The sequence below is a fragment of the Pecten maximus genome, chromosome 12 (genome assembly GCF_902652985.1).
Source record: "Pecten maximus chromosome 12, xPecMax1.1, whole genome shotgun sequence".
Taxonomy (NCBI): domain Eukaryota; kingdom Metazoa; phylum Mollusca; class Bivalvia; order Pectinida; family Pectinidae; genus Pecten; species Pecten maximus.
This window is the reverse complement of record NC_047026.1, coordinates 42,073,728-42,093,601: the sequence shown is the minus strand read 5'-3', so window position 1 is coordinate 42,093,601 and position 19,874 is coordinate 42,073,728. Positions and strand designations below refer to the sequence as shown.

General features: G+C 37.9%; 1 protein-coding gene across 7 annotated transcripts in view; it reads right to left on the bottom strand.

The window, feature by feature from the left end:
- Nucleotides 1-19,874, bottom strand: part of LOC117339289 (nucleolysin TIAR-like) — a 295,336-nt gene that overhangs the window by 12,820 nt on the left and 262,642 nt on the right. For all 7 annotated transcript variants that reach the window (XR_004535152.1, XR_004535153.1, XR_004535155.1 and 4 more), the window contains 5 exons: nt 15,734-15,809; nt 8,983-9,088; nt 8,602-8,694; nt 2,153-2,237; nt 1,091-1,232 (listed from right to left, as the gene is read on the bottom strand). Coding sequence is in view for 3 of the 7 variants with exons in the window: in XM_033900800.1 (XP_033756691.1) it covers nt 1,091-1,232; nt 2,153-2,237; nt 8,602-8,694; nt 8,983-9,088; nt 15,734-15,809 (502 nt within the window). In the remaining 4 variants the exon portion in view is untranslated. The remainder of the gene's footprint in view (nt 1-1,090; nt 1,233-2,152; nt 2,238-8,601; nt 8,695-8,982; nt 9,089-15,733; nt 15,810-19,874) is intronic.

Here is a 19,874-nt window from a genome sequence, read left to right as displayed (position 1 = left end):
CAAGCCTTACTGTTCCTAGCAGGGCCCCCCATTACTCAACCTACAACTGGACATCACCAGTAGTTAGCTTCATATTGTAACCACATTTCATCTTATGCTTTAAAAAACAAATCAATATCTATGTGTGAAAGATTTCAAAAGTATTGGCTAGGGTCCAAAATTTGAGGGGAAAACACATTACATTTTTTTTCCCAAAAAGATCTGAACAATTGAAAAGGTTGTGCATGATATCAAATGTATCCGGTAAGAAATGTGACTAGATCAACAGGACTAGAGATGCAAACCCCTGCATGTTCTCAAATCATCGTACAAGTCTATGTGATTGTCACAATGAGTGTTCCCGAGTGTTCCCAAATCCTTGAATGTTCCCAAATCATTGAGTGTTCCCAAATCACCGTACAAGTCTATATGATCACAATAAGCAGAGTTCCCAAAATACAGGAGTGGTCCCTAAGTTAAGACTCCTTCTCTGGGAGTGACCACAATTTAAGAAGGGATCTCCTTGTTTGAATTCACCGCAGCTTTAGGAAGAAATTCAATCTCTAGGATTCATGGCAGCTTGTTGAACCTCCTTTAGTCTCTAGAAATGGTCATGATATCAGCAATCTTATTAATCTGTATGATCTTATCAATCTGTAGGATTCGTCACATATTCACAACAAACTTCTACCTCTAGAAATCAAATAGATTTGTCACATATTCACAACAAACTTCTACCTCTAGAAATCAAATAGATTTGTCACATATTTACAACGAACTTCTACCTCTATAAATCAAATAGATTTGTCACATATTCACAACAAACTTCTACCTCTAGAAATCAAATATATTTGTCACATATTCACAACGAACATCTACCCCTAGAAATCAAATAGATTTGTCACATATTCACAACGAACATCTACCTCTAGAAATCAAATAGATTTGTCACATATTCACAACGAACTTCTACCTCTAGAAATCAAGTTCCAAAAGGAGAAATGTCCATTGGAGTGGACAACACTTCAGAAGCAATCATATCTAGAATGAATCTTTTAAAAGAATAAAAAAATAACCAGAGGTAAAGGCTGGTACAGGGATGACTACTTACCAGGGGTGTGGCTGGGCCTCCAGTACTGTTTTGACTAGGGTCGTTGGACTCTTTTCCCCAGGAACACTTGACTTGCTGGTCGTTTACCATTGTACCATGCACAGAACATATGGCTTGAGCAGCTGCTTCTTTTGTGGAAAATCTAAGAAAGAAATAAAGATGACATAATGTATACTAGGTCAATGACATTTAAATAAGAGAGGTCATGGTCCTAATATGTGATAGCACACACTTTTTGCCATGTCAAAAACGAATCTAATATTGGAAGGCAACCCTTGGTATTGTCAACCATTGGTATTGTCAACCATTGGTATTGTCAGGCATTGGTATTGTCAACCATTGGTATTGTCAACCATTGGTATTGTCAGGCATTGGTATTGACAGCCATTGGTATTATCAACCCTTGGTATTGTCAGCTATTGGTATTGTCAGGCATAAGTATTAACAGCTGTTGGTATTGTCAACCCTTGGTATTGTCAGCCATTGGTACTGACAAACCTTGGTATTATCAGCCATTGGTATTGACAGCCATTGGTATTGTCAGCCATTGGTATTGTCAGCCATTGGTATTGTCAGCCATTTGTATTGTCAGCCATTGTTATTGACAGCCATTGGTATTGTCAGCCATTGGTATTGTCAGCTATTGGTATTGACAGCCATTGGTATTATCAACCCTTGGTATTGTCAGTCATTGGTATTGACAGCCATTGGTATTGTCAGCCATTGGTATTATCAAACCTTGGTATTATCAGCCATTGGTATTGACAGCCATTGGTATTGTCAGCCATTGGTATTGTCAACCCTTGGTATTGTCAGTCATTGGTATTGACAGCCATTGGTATTGTCAGCCATTGGTATTATCAACCCTTGGTATTGTCAGTCATTGGTATTGTCAGCCATTGGTATTATCAGTCATTGGTATTGTCAGCCATTGGTATTATCAGTCATTGGTATTGACAGCCATTGGTATTGACAGCCATTGGTATTGTCAGGCATAAGTATTGACAGCTGTTGGCCATTAACTCTATAACATTGAAACAAAACAAAACAAAGAATTCTTACCTAATGAAAGCATAGCCTTTATCTTTGAATACCCGCACTTCTTGTATTGTGCCATAGGTGCTGAATGTTTGACGTACAAGATCTTCTGCAAAACAAACATATCCTGATAAGGATTACAGGTAAAAACATTAATTAGTTATAGCTTAAACGAACCTGACTTTGCTGACACTACCTTGTCCCCCAACCCTCCAACCTTGTCCCCCAACCCTCCAACCTTGTCCCCCAACCCTCCAATCTTGTCCCCCAACCCTCCACCCTAAAACCATCTCCCCCAACCCTCCACCCTTTAACAACTTCACTTTTGATTTAAAAGGCCTTACAGAAGTCTGAGGGTGTATCTAGCTGTCCATTCTTTGATAGATAAAAGTGACAATCTTATTGATTTTAGAGCACTGAAATGCCTTCCTCTCATGGTTTTTCTTCTTGAGCAATTTTAATTGAGCGACTGAGTTGATTTGTCCCAAACATTTCCTATACCGTATCACGAGCCCACTCAACCATGCAGACATTAACTACGTGGTACATCCTGAGAATTTTCTCCAGCAGTATGGATGTTAGTGTGACATTACTTGATCCTACTTGACCAGAGCTTCTCCTCTATTCACCCACTCAGACAGATCAAAATGCCTTCAATACAGTCATGGAGAAGGCATCAGGTAACTGGAAGTCCACAGACAGGTATCAACTATACCTACCATGTAACTACACTGTCACCTTCATCAGACAAATGATCAGTAATAGACTATGATCAGATGTATATAAAACTATTAAAAACATAGATAATAATAATCAATAGGACAATTCATACTCTGTAATAAAACCCAAGGATCCTTATATAGAAATGTACTGAAAGTATTTGATATATAGGACCATCTTTAAAACCAGCACAGCAGTGCCTATAGAACACAAGCATCTAATGAAAAACCTTATATGGAAGCAAATCAGACAAGAATTCATAATGTGTATGGAAAATATCCAATAATGGTATCATTACATGTTTGAAACACCACCGATATAACAGAGAATTGGAGACCTTCCGCCTCATCCAACGAGTCACATGACGCCCTTACCTCATTGAATACAACGTGTCAAACAGCACAAATTATGGAGATTTCAAAAACAATTTAAGACGCTGCTTTGGAGTGTCATGTTAGCTTGTAATGATATTTAACGACACACACCAAAATCTTACACTGCACGCAGCCACAGTTAAAATAATCCCTTTTCAACCTTGATGATTTCATTGCCCTGAGACCTTTTCAGGGTAATAGTGTAAAAACAAGATTGTTTATATCCACGGACAATCTGCTTGGCCCTAATGTCTACTGATAGTGTTGTCAGTGCTGTACCGTCATCATTCCTACTGTACAAAGATGACAAATCTCTGATGCATGAGATCCAGAAATATTCCTACTGTCTGTCTATACACGCTAGTATCATGTGACAAATTTGGGGCTAAATTATTGATTTTGACGGGAAAGGAGAGCCACTTATAACTGTATAAGACAGAGACAATCCTACCATCTTCTACATACAAGTATTATCAGCATACACCTATAACCGATTCACCTGGAGCCCACTCCACATCCAATAGAGGGACATTATTCTGAGATAATATCATACATCAATATTTTATATCCTGACTATAGAGGTCTTGTGATGTGGTGCAGATGTGGAGTGTATGGTAGATGAGTGTGGAGGAGGAAGTGATGGGAGGTCAAGGCACACTGTCATCTACAGCCCTGTATAAGCTCACTGCCCTAAACAGGCTGTTACAGATATTAGATTAATGAAATAACCATATCAAACTAAACGACCAGCAATCCACATGTGCTGACGAGTATGGCGATCTCTTGTTTGGCACTTATCTTTTGAGCTACATGGAAAACTTCAGGAATGTTGAAAAGATACCAATCATAAGGATCTTCATAACAATTAAAGGAGAAGTAAAACTAGAGCACAGCCCTGTACAATTAAAGGAGGAGTAAAACTAGAGCACAGCCCTGTACAATTAAAGGAGGAGTAAAACTAGAGCACAGCCCTGTACAATTAAAGGAGTAAAACTAGAGCATAGCCCTGTACAATTAAAGGAGTAAAACTAGAGCACAGTCCTGTACAATTAAAGGAGTAAAACTAGAGCACAGTCCTGTACAATTAAAGGAGGAGTAAAACTAGAGCATAGCCCTGTACAATTAAAGGAGTAAAACTAGAGCATAGCCCTGTACAATTAAAGGAGGAGTAAAACTAGAGCATAGCCCTGTACAATTAAAGGAGGAGTAAAACTAGAACACAGCCCTGTACAATTAAAGGAGGAGTAAAACTAGAACACAGCCCTGTACAATTAAAGGAGGAGTAAAACTAGAGCACAGCCCTGTACAATTAAAGGAGTAAAACTAGAGCACAGCCCTGTACAATTAAAGGAGGAGTAAAACTAGAGCACAGCCCTGTACAATTAAAGGAGAAGTAAAACTAGAGCATAGCCCTGTACAATTAAAGGAGGAGTAAAACTAGAGCATAGCCCTGTACAATTAAAGGAGGAGTAAAACTAGAGCACAGCCCTGTACAATTAAAGGAGTAAAACTAGAGCATAGCCCTGTACAATTAAAGGAGTAAAACTAGAGCACAGCCCTGTACAATTAAAGGAGGAGTAAAACTAGAGCACAGCCCTGTACAATTAAAGGAGTAAAACTAGACCACAGCCCTGTACAATTAAAGGAGTAAAACTAGAGCACAGTCCTGTACAATTAAAGGAGTAAAACTAGAGCACAGCCCTGTACAATTAAAGGAGTAAAACTAGAGCACAGCCCTGTACAATTAAAGGAGGAGTAAAACTAGAGCACAGCCCTGTACAATTAAAGGAGGAGTAAAACTAGAGCACAGCCCTGTACAATTAAAGGAGGAGTAAAACTAGAGCATAGCCCTGTACAATTAAAGGAGTAAAACTGGAGCACAGCCCTGTACAATTAAAGGAGGAGTAAAACTAGAGCATAGCCCTGTACAATTAAAGGAGGAGTAAAACTAGAGCATAGCCCTGTACAATTAAAGGAGGAGTAAAACTAGAGCACAGCCCTGTACAATTAAAGGAGGAGTAAAACTAGAGCACAGCCCTGTACAATTAAAGGAGTAAAACTAGAGCACAGCCCTGTACAATTAAAGGAGGAGTAAAACTAGAGCACATCCCTGTACAATTAAAGGAGGAGTAAAACTGTCTTTGACCAAGCTAGGTATTCCATGACTACAGATGTCTGTCTTTGACCAAGCTAGGAATTGCATGATTACATTTGCCTGACCAAGCTAGGTATTCCATAACTACAGATGTCTGACCAAGCTAGGTATTCCATGACTACAGATGTCTGACTAAGCTAGGTATTCCATAACTACATTTGCCTGACCAAGCTAGGTATTCCATAACTACATTTGCCTGACTAAGCTAGGTATTCCATAACTACAGATGTCTGACTAAGCTAGGTATTCCATGATTACAGATGTCTGACTAAGCTAGGTATTCCATGACTACAGATGTCTGACTAAGCTAGGTATTCCATGATTACATTTGCCTGACCAAGCTAGGTATTCCATGATTACATTTGCCTGACCAAGCTAGGTATTACATAACTACAGATGCTTGACTTTGACCAAGATCTTCCCCACAGTAGACAAGGAGTGGAAATGATGACTAAACCATCACACTTGTATAACTTCTGTTGTTATAGAGATTTTCCTCAAAATTTTAAACAACAACCATTGACTGAGCCAAAGATTTTGTCCACAATCACATCATAAATATAGGAAAATATTAACAGTCCACAGTTTCCAGTATTTTTAGTCCCTCGTTCATTTAATAAATTGATTTTCAATTAAAAGCCAATGCTAACTTCAGTTACAGTGAACTGATGCTAGCTGATCTGATTAACTACTGCCTATGTTTGAAACAATCGTACTGGATAACATCATCCAATCAAATGATCTGTATCTATAAAATGAAATCACATTATCAATTTTTCAACACTTAATACAATCTTTTTTACATCTGATGCAAGTCTTGCTTAAGTTTCTATTAATAGCTACAGATTAACACTGAGATGTGAACCAATCCTGTTCCTGGTAATTCTATACAGGACATCCTGAGACATGGTTATACCCTCACAAGGTCAAGTCTGCAAGGGCTTTCTGAATATATATGACAGTAAGTCACTAATTTCTGATGTGAAGAGCATTATATTGGTGTAATAGAGATACAACCAGGATAATACAATAGTGATTACAACGATGTTGTACATTCTAGTATTTAAATCACAAGGTTTCAACACGATGGCACTTTCAAATAAAGTTTAACATAATAGAATAAATTGGTATGTAAACAAGGAAAAGATTAAAAGAATGAATCACTCATTACTTTGATGAAATTCATACCTTTACATCATGTTTCTTATTACATCCCAAATACCCAAAGATTTGGTTGACGTATGGACTTGGACAGTAAAATGGACAAAAGAGGGACAGCAAAATAATGTAACACACTCCTTTGGGGAAAAAAAGACCCCAAGCAGACAAAAAGATCAGCGTCCTTCAAATTAGTTTAAAAGAACTTTCCAGATATATTATATGGCTGCCATAGTACAACCACAAAGGGCCAGCGATTTCTGGTAAAACTTGATTCCAACTAGATTTAGATTTGTTGCTCAGATGACAAAAGCCGAGTCAGTAATGAACAGGCCTGATTTAGAGCTTCCTTACACAGGAAATTAAAATTTCCAGCATACCTCCTCCTTCTAATTCACTCGGCAGGTCGGCATGTTGGGCACACATCCGCAACAGAATCAAATTTGGGGTAAAACATGGAAACAATTAGTGTCGGGGCATGCTTCACAATAATAAATACATAACGCAATATGTGAGAAGGCTGTATTTCATTTTGTGTGCCTTGAATGAACGTCTGGTCACAGACACCGCCAAAGACACGACACCCTGACATAGGGCCACTACCTCTATCCTACAACAGCTTTATTAAGTTCCTTTTTAATGAACATTTCTGAAACGGCGAAAAGAAGCGTATAATCAGATTTTTTCCCCTTTCCTTCTGTCATCAACAGTAAAGATATATTAAGCAGAGCAGGATCTAAGCTTATGAAGAAAAAATGAGACTGGATGTTAAAATCTTTGCTATGCAATTTTCGTTTTTTTTTTTCTGCACAATGTCCTGAACACAATGATAGAAAACTAATTTCTGTCCCACTCACAGGTAATGACCTCAGGAAAGTGGAGACAACTACAAGTTATTGACACTTAATATCCTATTTCTTCATCAACAATTTATCAAGTGTATACCATATAAGGGGTAAAATCATTGATATAAACATTCACTGATCATCTGACTTCAGTACCCATCCAAAGTAAGTGTTAAAATTGATATACAGAAATCTTTATTTGGAAGCAAAAGACCCATGTTTTCAAAGTACAAAGGGACGTTCGACTTTTATTTACAATGCACAAGGGAGGTAACTATCACTTCTTTTTTCCCCAATGACATATAAGTATACACTACAAGGGAGGTAATTACAACTGATACAGATAACTTAATACTACAGGGGAGGTAATTACAACTGATACAGATAACTTTATACTACAGGGGAGGTAATTATAACTGAGACAAGATAACTTTATACTACTGGGGAGGTGATTACAACTGAGACAGATAACAGTATACTACAGGGGAGGTAATTACAACTGAGACAGATAACAGTATACTACAGGGGAGGTAATTACAACTGAGACAGATAACAGTATACTACAGGGGAGGTAATTACAACTGAGACAGATAACAGTATACTACAGGGGAGGTAATTACAACTGATACAGATAACTATATACTACAGGGGAGGTAATTACAACTGAGACAGATAACTGTATATTACAGGGGAGGTAATTATAACTGAGACAGATAACTTTATACTACAAGGGAGGTAATTACAACTGAGACAGATAACTTTATACTACAGGGGAGGTAATTACAACTGAGACAGATAACAGTATACTACAGGGGAGGTAATTACAACTGATACAGATAACTATATACTACAGGGGAGGTAATTACAACTGATACAGATAACAGTATACTACAGGGGAGGTAATTACAACTGATACAGATACTACAAGGGAGGTAATTACAACTGATACAGATAACTATACTACAAGGGAGGTAATTACAACTGAGACTTGATAACAGTATACTACAGAGGAGGTAATTTCAACTGATACAGATAACTATACTACAAGGAAGGTAAATTCAACTGATACAGATAACAGTATACTACAGGAGAGGTAATTATAACTGATACAGATACTACAAGGGAGGTAATTACAACTGATACAGATAACAGTATACTACAGGGGAGGTAATTACAACTGAGACAAGCTAACTACATTTTAAGGGAGATAACTATATTTACCTGTTAGACCATTAGCTATTCCACCACAGTAGACGGTACAGTTTGTAGCACTTGACTGGTTATATACTTCGTCATATGACATCTGTTTCACAGCTGTAGACAGATAAAGGTATGTTAGATCAGTATATAGAATTGCAGGATTTATCAATTTAAAATTAATAGTTAATGATTATTTTCTCCTAATACATGTTTATGTCTTTTATCATAGATAATTATGTTGTTGCTGAATGTAAAATATTTGAAGACTGAAATTTTTTTTTGTTTTTTTTTGACACATTATGACCAGATACTGCAGTTGAGATCTTGACAGATGAGGAGATTACATTTAGAGAGATACTTTCTTTCGATACAGGTTTTTGTGGATTACATTTTGAGACCTACTTTCTTTCGGTACAGGTGCGGGGGGTTTCCTGGTTGCCCAGTTGGTTCGTATAGCCCGAGATCCTAGCCACTGTCCATTCATTCCATTAATTGCTGTTTCTGCATCCTGTAAAAATATGAAGAACAACATTGCTGAGGCACATTCGATCAGTAAGATTTGAAAACATACTGTAAATGTCCATACCTGAGTGGTAATCTTATTTTAGTGAATATCGTGGAAGATGCATCCCACTAAATTTTGTTTGCGATAATTGTAGTTTATAAGGCAGTCCTATAAAACAACAGCCCTATAAAACAACAGTCCTATAAAACAACAGCATTATAAAACAACAGTCCTATAAAACAACAGTCGTGTAAAACAACAGTCATATAAAACAACAGCATTATAAAACAGCAGTTCTATAAAACAGCAGTCCTATAAAACAGCAGTCATATAAAACAACAGTCCTGTAAAACAACAGTCTTGTAAAACAACAGTCCTATAAACAACAGCATTATAAAACAACAATCCTATAAAACAGCAGGTCTATCAACAACAGTCCTATAAAACAGCAGGTCTATCAAACAACAGTCCTATAAAACAGCAGGTCTATCAAACAGTCCTATAAAACAACAGCATTATAAAACAACAGTCCTATAAAACAGCAGTTCTATCAAACAAGTCCTATAAACAACAGTCCTATAAACAACAGCATTATAAAACAACAGCATTATAAAACAGTCCTATAAAACAACAGTCCTATAAACAACAGCATTATAAAACAACAGTCCTATAAAACAACAGTCCAATAAATAAAACAAGTCCTATAAACAACAGCATTATAAAACAGTCCTATAAAACAGCAGGTCTATCAAACAACAGTCCTATAAACAACAGCATTATAAAACAACAGTCCAATAAATAAAACAACAGTCCTATAAACAACAGCATTATAAAACAAGTCCTATAAACAACAGCAGTTCTATCAAACAACAGCCCTATAAAACAGCAGTCCTATAAAATAAGTCCTATAAAACAGCAGTCCTATAAAACAACAGTTCTATCAAACAACAACCCTATAAAACAACAGTCCTATAAAACAACAGTTCTATCAAACAACAGTCCTATAAAACAACAGCCCTATAAAACAGCAGTCCTATAAAACAACAACCCTATAAAACAAGTCCTATAAAACAAGTCCTATAAAACAGCAGCCCTATAAAACAACAGTCCTATAAAACAACAACCCTATAAAACAACAACCCTATAAAACAGCAGCCCTATAAAACAACAGTCCTATAAAACAACAACCCTATAAAACAACAACCCTATAAAACAGCAACCCTATAAAACAACAGTCCTATAAAACAGCAACCCTATAAAACAACAGTCCTATAAAACAACAACCCTATAAAACAACAACCCTATAAAACAGCAGCCCTATAAGACAAACATATACATGCTATCAACTGACAGACAACACATCTTAAACTCTTTCTGATGTATACAGGCTTTCGACTACCTATAAATATCTCTGTGATCCACACCGACTAATGAGCTACAATTTGTAGAAATCAATCTACTAACGTCCTCACATCCTTTAATATTTAACAGCCTTCAATACAGACTGGATATAGATGTGACGGCCGTACCTTAGTCAACACACAGCACATGCATTACTCGGCTATGTATCCTGACATGCGACATTACATCCACATCCGCGGCTAATTTACAAGATTAAAGATTTGAAGGCTTTCTAAATACCCTAGTTTTATAACCATGTGTTTGATCCACATGAAGGAATATATTGGGGTTGTAAGGAAGACACTTTTTTTATTTGCATTTCAGGTAGAAGTACATTATAATGACATATTGTGGTATAACATAGTGCTTGATCACAATCAAATTATGAGGACGAAGTATTACCTGCATAAACTGTGCAATTACACCATGATTTATCTCGTTAAACTGAAGTACTAAGTAGGTGTTTGGACTAATTAGTTTATGTAGTATATACAGATTTATCAACAAGTCAGCCATACATATTTCTCAATTTACTGCGAGTTATTAAATTACCAAACAAAGTCACACTGACACTGGAAATTTGATAAGTGATGGAGGAACACGACTTTCATTAAGAGCATATCCTGAAAATCCAATGCTTTACAATTATTACCGGTAGCCCTATCATACATTACAGTACATGCACCCTTGTAGATTGATCAATAATTTAAAGTTATAATGATTGAATACCATTTTTTCCCTTCTATGTCACATTCTTTGTCTTTATACTCACTCTAGTAAAGAGGTATTGTCAACTTAGCATGTTAATTGCTAAATATAAAACTGACGATCAAAGACAAAACATTCCTCGGGTCGGAGTCAGACCAGAGTTAAGATGGCCAGGCAGTGTCAGACCAGAGTTAAGATGGCCAGGCAGTGTTAGACCAGGGTTAAGATGGCCAGGCAGTGTTAGACCAGAGTTAAGATGGCCAGGCAGTGTCAGACCAGAGTTAGGATGGCCAGGCAGTGTTAGACCAGGGTTAAGATGACCAGGCAGTGTTAGACCAGAGTTAAGATGGCCAGGCAGTGTTAGACCAGGGTTAAGATGGCCAGGCAGTGTCAGACCAGAGTTAAGATGGCCAGACAGTGTCAGACCAGAGTTAAGATGGCCAGGCAGTGTCAGACCAGAGTTAAGATGGCCAGGCAGTGTCAGACCAGAGTTAAGATGGCCAGGCAGTGTTAGATCAGAGTTAAGATGGCCAGGCAGTGTTAGACCAGGGTTAAGATGGCCAGGCAGTGTCAGATCAGAGTTAAGATGACCAGGCAGTGTTAGATCAGAGTTAAGATGGCCAGGCAGTGTTAGACCAGAGTTAAGATGGCCAGGCAGTGTCAGACCAGGGTTAAGATGGCCAGGCAGTGTCAGACCAGGGTTAAGATGGCCAGGCAGTGTTAGACCAGAGTTAAGATGGTCAGGCAGTGTCAGACCAGAGTTAAGATGGCCAGGCAGTGTCAGACCAGGGTTAAGATGACCAGGCAGTGTTAGACCAGAGTTAAGATGGCCAGGCAGTGTCAGACCAGAGTTAAGATGACCAGGCAGTGTTAGACCAGAGTTAAGATGACCAGGCAGTGTCAGACCAGAGTCAAGATGGCCAGGCAGTGTCAGACCAGAGTTTAGATGACCAGCCAGTGTTAGACCAGGGTTAAGATGGCCAGGCAGTGTCAGACCAGAGTTAAGATGGCCAGGCAGTGTTAGACCAGAGTTAAGATGGTCAGGCAGTGTCAGACCAGAGTTAAGATGGCCAGGCAGTGTTAGACCAGAGTTAAGATGACCAGGCAGTGTTAGACCAGAGTTAAGATGGCCAGGCAGTGTTAGACCAGAGTTAAGATGGCCAGGCAGTGTCAGATCAGAGTTAAGATGGCCAGGCAGTGTCAGATCAGAGTTAAGATGGCCAGGCAGTGTCAGATCAGAGTTAAGATGGCCAGGCAGTGTCAGACCAGGGTTAAGATGGCCAGGCAGTGTCAGACCAGAGTTAAGATGGCCAGGCAGTGTCAGATCAGAGTTAAGATGGCCAGGCAGTGTCAGATCAGAGTTAAGATGGCCAGGCAGTGTAAGACCAGAGTTAAGATGGCCAGGCAGTGTTAGACCAGAGTTAAGATGGCCAGGCAGTGTCAGACCAGGGTTAAGATGGCCAGGCAGTGTTAGACCAGGGTTAAGATGGCCAGGCAGTGTTAGACCAGAGTTAAGATGGCCAGGCAGTGTCAGACCAGGGTTAAGATGGCCAGGCAGTGTTAGACCAGGGTTAAGATGGCCAGGCAGTGTCAGACCAGAGTTAAGATGGCCAGGCAGTGTTAGACCAGAGTTAAGATGGCCAGGCAGTGTTAGACCAGAGTTAAGATGGCCAGGCAGTGTTAGACCAGAGTTAAGATGACCAGGCAGTGTCAGACCAGAGTTAAGATGACCAGGCAGTGTCAGACCAGGGTTAAGATGGCCAGGCAGTGTCAGACCAGAGTTAAGATGGTCAGGCAGTGTCAGACCAGGGTTAAGATGGCCAGGCAGTGTCAGACCAGAGTTAAGATGGCCAGGCAGTATTAGACCAGAGTTAAGATGACCAGGCAGTGTTAGACTAGGGTTAAGATGGCCAGGCAGTGTCAGACCAGAGTTAAGATGACCAGTAGTGAAATGAGTTTTGACCTCTAGGTAAGTCTAGTCAAGCTGTCCTCAGTGTCTGTCTGATGGACCCTGACCATCGTATACACACGTTTCTTTTGTGTCTGTGACAGACGACTTCCCAGACCATCTCCTTGACAATGGATCATGATTGTATGTAAATTTTGTATGTCAATACCAAATGGGTACATCAGTGCTGTCCAGAATTATTCTGCACTGAAGACAGGTCCCATAGGGCCGGACTCACCCTGCTCACCCTGCGGGATACATCGCGATATGTACCACATCCAATGAGCACTATCAATGTGATGTTGGTGGATGGTAAACAACAGTGCTCACAGCGGCTTGCCTTTAATCAGCTTCGCAATCATCCTCTAATACCCTCGTGTTTGAGTCATATTGGCTGACAGACACAAATTATACTACCCCAAAATGAAGATAATGAAAATTATGGGGGCCTTGACAACAGTGTTTCCCAATAAAGTGAGTATTGGTTTAATTATAACAGTGACATAAATGGACTTCATTACCTATCTTGTGATTTACTAAAACATACTAAAATGGCTATCAACTGTCCATATTTACTTTAATTACATTCATCATGAAAACAAGTGTAACATCTTACAAGGTCAGATTTTTTCTCTCACCATTGACCCAAATTATACTCCAATATTCCCTATCGCCTCAATATCAATAGATTAACTTAACTGACTGCGTAAAACTCAGGATGGGCTTATTTTCGTTCATGTTGTTAACTGCTTTCAGCCACATTACATGTGACTAATTGACTATGCGAAAGTTTCATGGGATAGTGGATTTCACCTATACTCTTATTAATATTGTATTGCATCACCAATTAATGTTGACAAGTTATCATACGCACAATCTACAACATGGATACCATTTCAATCTCACACCAAGTGTCATGTGACTTTACACCGAGTGTCATGTGGCGTTTCACAGGGGTGTCATGTGACTTTATACCGAGTGTCATGTGGCGTTTCACGGGGTGTCATGTGACTTTACACTGAGTGTCATGTGGCGTGTCACGGGGTGTCATGTGACTTTACACCGAGTGTCATGTGGCGTTTCACGGGGTGTCATGTGACTTTACACTGAGTGTCATGTGGCGTTTCACGGGGTGTCATGTGACTTTACACTGAGTGTCATGTGATTTTTACAAGATGCTGGACATTTTGGATTATAAAACACTTACTAAACATAAAAGAGATTATTTTTTTAAAACTTGTTAACACTAATACGTTGGAGACAGAAATAAAATCCATACAGACACACTGATAACAGCGACACAATTTAACACACTAACTAATTCCCAGAACTGAAGTGGCTCATAATCATTGGATCTATTAATAGAAATACAAAGACAGTTTTAAAAAAGTGAAAACTAAAAATACGAGGCGAAGGGGGAGCTTTTCATTAAATGACAAGATGAATGGTTATTAATAGATTGTAAATCAGACAGATCTACACCACTAACATTAACTAGACAGATCTACTACTACACCACTAACATTAACTAGACAGATCTACACCACTAACATTAACTAGACAGATCTACTACTACACCACTAACATTAACTAGACAGATCTACACCACTAACATTAACTAGACAGATCTACTACTACACCACTAACATTAACTAGACAGATCTACACCACTAACATTAACTAGACAGATCTACACCACTAACATTAACTAGACAGATCTACACCACTAACATTAACTAGACAGATCTACACCACTAACATTAACTAGACAGATCTACACCACTAACATTAACTAGACAGATCTACACCACTAACATTAACTAGACAGATCTACACCACTAACATTAACTAGACAGATCTACACCACTAACATTAACTAGACAGATCTACACCACTAACATTACTAAACAGTTGACATGACTAAAACAGTCATTTCTCCAGTAGATGTTTACATTGTGTATCACTGGGCGCTGAAGTTATAAATGACTACGAACACGGCAGGATTGTGGACAGTAGATGACCCATCTGAGCTTCAACACTAGGGGATAACTGATGAGATTTGGAAAAGGAAAGCCTTGTACAAGTCGAGATTGACAACACTTCCGCCATCTCTGCCCAGATGTAACTCTGTGTTTAGCTGTTGGACTAGCCAACATGGACCATTAATCATTCACTTTACAACTAGCCTGGGAGTTCACCAATCCTGTCGCAGTACTGCCGCCATCTTTCACCATCAACACTCCCTCCCCCAAGAGATTGTGCTTGTCAAAGACGGTGGATAGACACAATACTCACAGTCACTGACATTCCTGATATCCAATCGTTTATAAATACAAGTTTAATCCTTTAATACCAGCGATTTGTCCTCATTTTGGCCATAAACTAAGCTATCTAACAGTGACAACTTCTAAGAATAAATCCCCCATCAAATTTGATCACATTTTGGTGATTCCTTCTAAATAGTGTGAACATTTTGTATGTGAATTTGTAATTTGCTTTTGCACACACCTGTAATATGGGTCCAGGCATTGAGCACATGTCTTTCTAAACCTTTGTGACATAAACTATGAGTCAACAGAGACAATACTTACTGATTTTTTAACGAATGAGACAAAACCATATCCCTTGGATTTCAACGTCTGTGGGTCTCTGATGATCTTACAGTCACTGGAAAACAAAAGAAAGGTGTGAAAATACAAATTTGAATTTGAATCTACAAAGTGCATTCCTAAAAATTCAAACTAATCCATTCACAAGGATTACATGAAATTGTGTCTCACCTGTCCTGTTTTAAGTCAGTGTATTCAATTAATAATTCCAAAATTCATTAAAATTTAGTAACCCCCCCCCCCCCCCCAAAAAAAAAGAATCTCCACTGATAGCATGGAAGTACTCTGTATATGTTAAAGACACATGTAAATAATAACCACTTATTCTCAAAATATACCTAAATGTGTCATTTCTATCCAAAAAATCAGTCTTTCAGAAAAGTGAGAAGAAAATACATCCGATATATCACAGAATTCATTCCAATTTGGCTATAAACTACTTTGTAAATCAATTGGATATATATATATATTTCTTAAAATCAAAAGTTTTCAACCAAAAAATACAAAAAAAAAATTAAAAAAAATTGATGTAATCTGTTGGGTGTGTTGAGATGTCCATATCACAATACAACTATATTCCAGGTTTGGTTGGAATAACATTGATATTTTTTGAGAAACTGAGCTTAACACAAAACTTTAAACTCCAGATTCCAGCATCTCTAATTTCCATTAAATAATATTCTGTAAATGAAGAATGTGTTGAGATCCAGCTATACACCAAGGTTGTTAAAGCTGAACTTTTAGAGCAAATGATGTAGATACAAACATTAATAGTGTAATGTTTTGTCAGAAAAGTAACAACATGGTCTCACTTTGAAACTTTATCACAGGCAAGGCAAAAAATGGAGGATTTTATTTTTCAAAGGAAATCCTTTTATCTTGCAACCATTATTTGTATGATATCAGCAAAGTGGAATGTAATAATACTTATCTCCCTTGGGAGAACTCTCCTCACTAAAAAATTAAATGGAATGTAATAATACCTATATCTCCCTTGAAAGAACTCTCCTCCCTTCAAATAGAATGGAGAGAAATATCACTTATCTCCCTTTGGAGAACTATTCTCTTCAACTGATTATTTCACTATGTGTTATTACCAGTGACTCCATCCCCTCAAACGCTTATTTGAAGTTCAAATGTTGTGAAATTTATATCAAATTAATGTTCGAAGATTTCGCTACCTGAAAAATCATGAAACTGGAAAGGTTTGATGGCATAAAAGAGCACACAAGTAATTGGAAGACAGTAACCCTGATATTTTACAGTAGACTGGGGCACACCTGGAATCCGATGTCATTCTATTTTTACAAGGAGTGTATATTTTCGATTTTCCAAATCTCAAGACCCTACTCTTTATTCTCGTACATAGAAAGTATCCATTCATATGTTATTTACTCAGGAACAGCTACAAACCAAAGAAACACATTTTCTTCGGGACTTGGTTCAGGTAAAACTGCAGCCAATTAGCTGTAATAACACTTATCTCCCCTGGGTAATAACACTTACCTCCCCTGGGTAATAACACTTACCTCCCCTTGGTAATAACACTTCCCTCCCCTGGGTAATAACACTTCCCTCCCCTGGGTAATAACACTTACCTCCCGTGGGTAATAACACTTACCTCCCCTGGGTAATAACACTTACCTCCCGTGGGTAATAACACTTACCTCCCGTGGGTAATAACACTTACCTCCCCTGGGTAATAACACTTACCTCCCCTGGGTAATAACACTTACCTCCCGTGGGTAATAACACTTATCTCCCCTGGGTAATAACACTTGCCTCCCCTGGGTAATAACACTTACCTCCCCTGGGTAATAACACTTACCTCCCCTGGGTAATAACACTTACCTCCCCTGGGTAATAACACTTACCTCCCGTGGGTAATAACACTAACCTCCCCTGGGTAATAACACTTATCTCCCCTGGGAGAACTCTCCTCCCTAAAGTTTAATTACACTTTTCTCTCTTGGGAAAGCTTTCCTACCTAAGGTTAGATAGACCCTCCTCAGTTCTCTTCACACTTGGTGAACCAACTAGCATCTATATGGTCATTGCCATAAGCACATTGGACACTGTTTGCCTGAAGTAGTTTTAAGATGCGAAACTGAAGATCTTCTGTTGTATATAGACCAAAGGGTATATTACTCTTGCCACTGAAATTTATTGCTTTGCATGTATTGGGGTCTTCAGGGTCTTAAATAAGTGTTGTCATTCTGGTAAAATCGCTGAATGTGGTTCAGCTCAAAAACAGCTTCTAAGTTGTTTTTACTCAAAAAGTACAAAAATTGTAGAAATGCTAGTAAAGTGTGTAATGCATTCAGCTATACATCCTATGATATAACCCAAGTTTGGTTGATATTTGTTTTTAAAGTCAGAAGCCTAATATACAAGAGCTAAAGAGCTTTCTCCAAAGTCCAGAAATTTGAAATTTTTACCCCAAAAATGCAGAAAACGCAAACTTTAAGATAGTGGATGGTGCTGTCGCCATCAACACCTATATGTCACCTTCCTGTCATCCATAGTAGGCGACACAAAAATAGAATGGAATGTTATAACACTTACCTCCCCTGACAGAACTCTCCTGCCTAACAATGAATTATAACAAGGTATATCTCTCCTGGGAGAGATCTGCCAAACACCTGACAATTGATGACTAGATTGATCCCATGAGTGTGATTAAAATTCTTTCTGGGAAACAAATGATGGATGCAGCAGTTGGTATGCATAATGTATTGTTATGACTAAAATGTCTTCACATTACATGACTGTAACCAGCAGTTACAAAGTTTTCTCTACATGAGCCCTACCTGTTTTGGAATCAATGTATTTCTGAAGTAATAAACATGTATAGAACATCTGTAAGTTCTGCAGTCTGGGGTAAACCTAAATACAATCAAACTTTTAATGAGGGGCATTGCTGCACATGTATCAAGTTTCCAAAACAAAAAGATACAAGATGTGTTTCTGCTTGTGCTCTATCATTGACAGAAGATTCACTTTAACAGAATGTAACTAGTAGCTGAAAAGGGACAAGCAAATTTGTGCTAAAAATCATCATGCATTTTTTTTAAAACAAATCTTCTGAATATTATTTATATTGACAATTCATGCCATTTCTCCATATTGCCTTTCTAAATGGTGACTAAAGGGCAAAATAATTGGTCGATCATACAGATTTTAACTGTATAGAAAAGTACATAGTATTTACTTGATAATAATAAATTCTGTTGTGATGTGATTTTCCAAAACAATAATAAAATATGTCAAATGGAGAGAAACTATTGGTAAGAATCTGTGATAAAATAATTCTGGATTATATATATATATATATATTTTTTTAAAGAATTTTCCAAAATTTCAACACCACTATGCTTAAAATGTAAGTCAAGATTCGTTCTAGATAATTTCTTCAAAGAACAATGCAAAGATTTCCACCACACATTATTGAATTTTCACTTGACAAATTAAAACTTAGACCTAACACACTAGGGAAACACTGCAAGGTCTTGTCTTGTCGGCGTTTGACAGCTGTCAATTCAATGACACATTTTACAATGCATTTGAAGGTCTAAAAGATTGTGTTTCTCCGAGTGTTCACAGGGGAACACTTGAACGTCACATAGTCTAAATGTAACCAACCAAAATCTCAATTAATGAGAAAAAAATATATTGGTGACTTTTGAAAGGAAGAATTGTCATTCTTGTGGAATAAATAATACAAAAAGTTCAAATAATTATGACAAATTCAAAAATCTAAAATAATTATAATGTAACAATCCACAAGCTACTGCAGTCAGGGAATGAAATAATTGTCAATATCTGAAGTCAGTGAACAGCATGGGACAGACATTATGTCAATGAACAAACTGATGGACATCGTGTCACTAAACAAACTGATGAACATTGTGTCACTGAACAAACTGATGGACATTGTGTCACTAAACAAACTGATGAACATTATGTCAATGAACAAACTGATGAACATTGTGTCACTAAACAAACTGATGAACATTGTGTCACTGAACAAACTGATGAACATTGTGTCACTAAACAAACCGATGAACATTGTGTCAATGAACAAACCGATGGACATTGTGTCACTAAACAAACTGATGGATAT